The sequence below is a fragment of the Adiantum capillus-veneris genome, chromosome 24 (genome assembly GCF_014529385.1).
Source record: "Adiantum capillus-veneris isolate H3 chromosome 24, ASM1452938v2, whole genome shotgun sequence".
Lineage (NCBI taxonomy): Eukaryota > Viridiplantae > Streptophyta > Polypodiopsida > Polypodiales > Pteridaceae > Adiantum > Adiantum capillus-veneris.
The window spans coordinates 11,868,153-11,875,219 of NC_140954.1; the positions used below are offsets into that span (position 1 = coordinate 11,868,153).

General features: G+C 44.2%; 1 protein-coding gene across 1 annotated transcript; it reads left to right on the forward strand.

Annotated features, from left to right (window-relative positions):
* Nucleotides 1–2,156: 2,156 nt before the first annotated feature.
* On the forward strand, nucleotides 2,157–2,732 carry LOC147425954 (uncharacterized). The gene is made up of 2 exons (XM_086499331.1): nucleotides 2,157–2,265; nucleotides 2,353–2,732. The coding sequence occupies exons 1-2, from the start codon at nucleotides 2,157–2,159 to the stop codon at nucleotides 2,730–2,732; spliced, it is 489 nt and encodes a 162-aa protein (XP_086355457.1).
* Nucleotides 2,733–7,067: the final 4,335 nt, after the last annotated feature.

The window sequence follows — 7,067 nt, forward strand, 5'->3', positions numbered from 1 at the left end:
ATGGCATGCAAGGTGCACTCCATGGTTTAAGAGAGCACTCCATGGCAGCACCTAATTGTTGAGGTCCCATGAACGCCAAGGGAGAGAAAGAGAGAGAGAGGGGGAAAGAGATCCATGCCTGTTCTTCCGCCATAGCTCCACCCTTCTTCACCCCCTTGGCTTTGATAGCAGTGTAAGGCCAGCGGGTAGATAGACATGCGAATAACCTCCCAAACATCCTATATATAGGCCCCTGGCCCTCTTCCATATATAGACCCCTTTACTGCATGTGTGTCCGGCACATTGCCCGGGCCGTGCCCGTCTAGTCCTACCCTTGGCATGACAAAAAGGGGATCTAAAGATGATGACATTTGAGCGAAGGCCAAAAGTTGGCGGAGTTTCAAGTGGGGGGAGGATTTTGAGGCGCCCTTCTCTTTGGAAATTGCAGTTGCTTTCAGAGGCGGTGGGCGGCGGCTCTGATTTCTTTGCTTTGTCTCACCCTGTTGGGCAATGGGCAGCTGCTACTACTCTAGTTTCTCGCTACTCTCCCTACTCTCTCTCTCTCTCTCTCTGTGCAATTTTTGTGTGTGTAATGCCTCTCAAATTAATCAGAGACTCGTTCCCCATCCTTGCTTCCTTTTAGAAAGCAACTCCTCTTCTTGTCCCTTGAAACCCCCGCTACCTTTTTTTATGACCCCTCAAATAGACACATTGACAATGCCACTCTCTCTCTCTCTCTCTCTCTCTCTCTCTCTCTCTCTCTCTCTCTCTCTCAGCCTCAAAAGCTCCCCCCCTCCCCTTCCCTATGTTTTACTAACCTTACCCTCTCCTCGTACAATCATGGCCCTTGTCACCCCCCATTTCCCCCATTATCCCTCCCGTTTCCGCCCTCCCTCCTTCTTCAACCTTGGCATCTTCTCCTCCTCCCATCACATCTCTAAGCCGCGTCTTCCTTTGCACCCCATCGACCACACCATTTTGCAAGATAATATACTAGCCTGATCAGCTGCGATCAATCATGCTCCCTCTTCTCTCATCACTAACAATCTTGCTCATCCTTGGCTTTCCAACAAGCTTGAGAGACCTCAGCAATATGGTGAAGGAGGCAATTTTGGAATACCACTCAATATCACCAGCTCGAATGAGATTTGCATTGGTCCGAGGGTGTCTACATCGACAGAATCTCCATTGCTTACTATGACAACTCTTAGCTATGGCTAGCTTGATGGCGTAGGCAAGGCTGACGCTCTTAACACATCAACATCCCTCTTCTCCCTCTTGAAGCCTTGGAGATTGCACTCAACCACATGCTTTGCCCAAGCCACATCTCTCTCTCTCTCTCTCTCTCTCTCTCTCTCTCTCTCTCTCTCTCTCTCTCTCTCTCACTCACTCACTCACTCACCTTGCCTGCATTGAATTCTACACCCTTACTGGCCAAAGTGGGCTGGCGAGCTCACACTCAAGCTACAATGGCTTGGAAGGAGAGAAGAGGCGAGCACCTCTCTCTCTCTCTCTCTCTCTCTCTCTCTCTCTCTCTCTCTCTCTCTCTCTCTCTCTCTCTCTCTCTCTCTCTCTCTCTCTCTCTCTCTCTCTCTCTCTCTCTCTCTCTCTCTCTCTCTCACACACACACACACACACACACAATTTAAAAAAAAAACTCTAATAAAAGAGCGTGGGCGCGCTCTTTCAGAGAGTTTTTTTTTTAAATTGAGAGAGAGAGAACACACACACACACACACACACAATTTAAAAAAAAAACTCTAATAAAAGAGCGTGGGCGCGCTCTTTCAGAGAGTTTTTTTTTAAAATTGAGAGAGAGAGAGAGAGAGAGAGAGAGAGAGAGAGAGAGAGAGAGAGAGAGAGAGAGAGAGAGAGAGAGAGAGAGAAAGAGAGAGGACTTCCAGCGCCCTTCATCGTCGGGGAAGAAGCAGGTGTCTAGCAGATCCATGTAAGGCTCACTTGGGAAAGATGTGGGGAATAAGCAGTTGTGAGGCCTCGAGTTGTATCACGGAGAGTGCCATATGTTGCAATGGGAGGAAGTCGAGGGATGAATGCACTGAAGTCAATCTGTAAGCCGCCATCATCAGTGCATGGGTCGATGTTGAAGAGGTAGGAGTGAGGTCAAGGAAACAGTTCCCGATGTTGATACCTGTAAGCTCGACGTAGTAGTAGATTGGATGTCGAGGGTTACCGATGAGCGGAGTGAGGACGGTATTGGGTGCGATATGACTGTTGACGGTGGTGAACGTGAGCATGGAAGAGTCTGGCGAGTTACATACAGGGAAGGTGTTGGGTAGTGCTCTACGACGCAGGTATAATGGAAAGGAGAGGGGATTGTGGCTCAGACCCATGATTCTGGTCATGGCCTTAAAGCCGCCCTCTTGGTCACAACAACTCCGGTGGCATTGAACAAGAATTCAAGCACCGCGAGTGCAGACGGAGTTGTCCAGCCTCGAAATTTAATTGGAGGCGGCGCCCAGAAGATTGCAGAGAGGGGAGTCACCTCTGATTATGGAAAGACTTGTGGAGTCCACTCAGGGGTCAAAGATGGGCTGGTCCAGCTGCTCCAAGCATGGGTGGCAGGGTTGGCATTGCAACCACGTAAGGTTGGAGGATGTGTCCATTGTCATGTGAAAGGAGCGACGAGTGCCGTCCACAATTACATGTCGCACATAGTAGTTAACGCTACCAAGCTCAAAACCCGGAGACGAGCAGTAACGTTCAACACCTTTGATCTTGGAGCACCTGCCTAATTAGCTAGCCTGTATTGTTATTTATTATGCATCATTGCTCGTCTTCAGCACATCCCAACACCGACATTGCAGCGTGGCTACTCTGCTGAATGACGAACGTAAGAACGGTGTTGACGTTCCTCGAAAACTTATCTTATTCTTATTTGGTCATGATATTGCAGGCGTAGGTGCACGGCTGAAACTAGAGCTACCAATCTATTTAATTCCTTTATATCGTAGGCCAGGAACTCATTAGTATTTGATAAAAACTCCCATGCATTTTGACTTCCATGGAGACTCCTCAAGATCACACTTCTTGAGGACTATATGTCCTTACCTTGAAATTGTCCATGTGAAAAGGATTATGTGCCAAATTCTTCCATGGCAGACGTACATCAGTATAGTGCATGATGCGTCAGGGAATTCTAACAATTTGGAACCCTGGTCCAATGTGATTTTCATAGAGCAGCAGCTGCAGCAAGAGTAAAAGGAGGATATACAACTAGATAGTGACAAAGAGAATGGCAGTAAGGAGTTTACGATGATTTTGGTCAGCCGCACGTCTACATGGTTGGAGAGGTATGCATGCAACATGCTGCTTGAGGATATGCCCGCAAATGTTTTTAAGGTGTGTTGGCACCGCTCATGCACATGTGTCCGCACCCAGTTTTATGCGAGGCAATTGTGATACATATTAAGAGGCAGATGTTGGAGGTCTTCCCGACTGGGTAGCACGATGAGATAGTAAGTAGAAGACAGTTTTCAACGGAGAGAGAGAGAGAGAGAGAGAGAGAGAGAGAGAGAGAGAGAGAGAGAGAGAGAGAGAGAGAGAGAGAGAGAGAGAGAGAGAGAGAGAGAGAGAGAGAGACTATCCTTTCCCTGCCAAAGATTCTTTCTTTGCTTTCCTCTTTGTTGCTATTTCCTTCCATGCTGAATGGCAATGACTACACCCCATTAAAAGGAAGGAGAGAGAGAGAGAGAGAGAGAGAGAGAGAGAGAGAGAGAGAGAGAGAGAGAGAGAGAGAGAGAGAGAGAGAGAGAGAGAGAGAGAGCTGATCCCTATCCATTCTCACGTAGCACAGATTTTGAGGTCGATGGGGCGGACTGAGGAGGAGGGTGTCAATCTCATCGAGGGCACGCTCAGATCAAAGTCGACGTTTGGTATCTCTAAACGCTCCTGAAGAAAATAGAGAGAATCGTAGACACAAGCCCACTGCCTGCTAATATGTGTTAGTTTTGAGAGATTCCTCTCTCCATTAATATTGTTAGAGTTTAAAGTTTCCAAAAAATCCTTTCAACGTAAGGGCATTGCACATTGGGTTAGTAATCAGGGTCGAGGCATGATGGACAAGTCAGTAGACTAGGAATCCCAAGCAGTCTACAAACTTAGAGCAATGCTCATATAAACATGGAAAATTTAAGAGAAGGTTTTTCTACTAAATTCCTCAAAAAGTTATAGGTTTTCTCACCTTCTACTTTGAATTTTGAAGATAAATCTCAGAATTTATAGATGGAAATATACTAAACCTATGTTTCTTTTGTTTATCAACATGGTTGGGTGAAAGAGAACTTGCATGGGGAGAAGTTGTCCTAAGAAAGTGTTCATAAATTTATCCACCTTGAATACTCTTTTATCAAAGCACTCCTTATAATCCCTCAACATTACCACCTCCCTTGACAAGTCAACGCCATCTTTGGTAGCACCACTAACTTTCCCACCCCCTTGATGGTAGGCTTCATATGATAGTTTGACACAAACTTAAATATATACCATGATGTGGAGTTCTCAAAAGAATGACCTCATTAATAGAATTATTTTCAAGTTCCCACAGTTTTCTCTGGAGTAACTTAAAAATGCATAGCATGGTATCGTACATCAACCCATAATAACCTGATGTATAGTGAGAGAGAGGAGAAGAAGAAGAAATGAAGAGCTCCCAAACTCTCCTTATTCACGAGATTAGTTTAGTGGCAACAACCTTACCTTTTTAGTGTAAAGCTTGTGCTTTAATCCTTCGATTGGGGGGCTGAAATCGGAGGCGAATATCAACATGCCATTATAATGGTTGCAAGTGTTCTAGCCCATCAAAGAAAACACTCTACCCAAACCTTGTTCAAAGGGTTTTGTTGGTCAAATTTTTTTGGTTGATTTACCATAAAAAATAGGTGCAATCCTCAATTAACTTTTTTGTTGTTGTGCTTGAAGTCACCTAAGATATCATATTTGGTTTTTGTTTTGTATATGTGCTTTGCCCTATTTCGCTCGTTTTATGGATTGCTCGGAGAATCTTGCTCGAGCTTTGAGATTCCTCGAGAAATTCACACCAATAGATGACCGGATTAGTTGGAGCCGGTGTCCCCCCTCCAATAGGCATTTGTATTATAGATTCTTCCATGACGGAAGACTTGTTTACAATAAAACTGTTTGTGTTCCTTGAGACCTTCTTGATGAAATGAATATGGTAAGCTTCACTCACCAAGTATAACAACAATAAACATGATTAGCATGAACTTGGAAAATGCCCAGCCTCAATCCCAAGACCTCAAACACCATGAAAGGTGAGGAGAGCTGGCAGGGAGTGAGGAAGAAGAGAGAAGTAGAAACTAGCATAATCACTCATAGATCTTGTAGCATAGCTTAGCATAGTGTTAATGGAGATTAGTGAGATTGATAAGCAAGCATACGCATTCTGTTGTGTGGATTTGCATGGATCCATAGCCAAGAGCTTGTGGTAGTAGGCACTCAACTTCTCAAGCTTGGAGAAGGAGATGGAATCCTTGATTCACAAGAGTGTGTGAAGGAAAGAATGAGAGTGAGAGAGCTCATGGGATGCTCAAATGAGAGAGAGAGAGAGAGAGAGAGAGAGAGAGAGAGAGCTAGGTCGACCCCCTTCCCTAGGCTTTCCTTGAAGCTTATTGGGCCATCTAGCCCTCTAGCCAATGAGAGCTTGGCTCCCTTCGGGGCAAGGTGTGTAGCCTCTTGACAAGTGTCTTTTTTTCCCCCTTGTGAGGCTAAGCTATCACCCCCCTTGCTTAAGCACAACCCCTACTTGCTTGAGCAGTGTGTCTCTACACTTGACATGTGGTCCCTTTCCTCCCATGAGATTATGGGTCATTGGTGAGGTTCTCACATACTATCCACCTCCCTCCTTTGTAGGGATCGCCCCCTCATTAGTAGCAAGTAATTTGAACTTGGTAAGCAAGCAGGCCCCCTGCTTAAGCACAACCCTAGCTTAAGCAAGCTGCCCCCTTGCCTGCTTGGACCTTAGTGACTAAAAAGTAAAAATTTAAAGACTATGTGTGAAGGCTTTTAACACTTACCTTTGGAGGCTTTAATGAAGACAACCCTAAGGTCTTTTGCTAAATTGGTTAACCTTGCTCTTTGATAGACCTTTTCTCATTTGGGCCCCTTTACCATTGGCCCCGTGCTGAACTAGATCTATAAGAACATCTATATCTTAACCCTTGTTCCCGTTTATTCTCCCACATTAAGTGATCATTTTAATATGATAACATCATTTGGGTTGGTCAGTTATTAGATGTTATGACATTAGTTCTCTCTTGAAGTCACAGTCGTCCTCGACTATGAGGTAGAAGAGATAAAGTCGTAGTTCTTTAGTTCATTTCATTCTCCCAAAGTAGAGTGACAAATTCTACTTGGTATTTGAGAGACGTCGTCCTCACAAACATGATTCTAAGCATGCATACTATTTAAATTTGTGCACAATAAAAAGAGAATTAGTCTTATCAGACAAAAACATGATCATTTAAAGGAAATTTGTACATTTGCTTACGCTTATGTAGCATTGTAAGCATTGACAAGGTTCAAACTATCCTTAAGATGTATTCCTTGCATCCATCTAGCATCTTGAAAAGGATAATCTTTGAATCCTTAACATTTTGCCTTTCCCATAGAAGTATGTATAGTATTATTGTAAGCATACTCTATAAGTGGTAAGTACTTTTCCCATTGTGAGCGTTGATCTACTTCTGTAACGTAAGTCTTTAGTAGATCGAGTATTGTAAGATTGGCTATCTCACTTTGGCCATCCGTTTGTGGGTGATAGGCCAAAGAGAAGTTCGATCTTGTTCCTAGATTTTCAAGAGACCTTTCCAGAAATTACTAGTCATTCTACAATCTCTATCTGACACGATGGATGTGGATAATCCATGGTGCTTGAAAATTTGAGATATGAAGAGAGTTGGCTTTTGATGTGCCTTAATAGTCCTTTTGATAGGAATAAAGTGTGCTTGTTTGCTAAACTTGTCGGCTATTGTCCATATTCCCGTATTCCCATGGATAGACTTGGGTAATCCAAAGATGAAATCCATGGATATACTCTCCCATGGTGAATT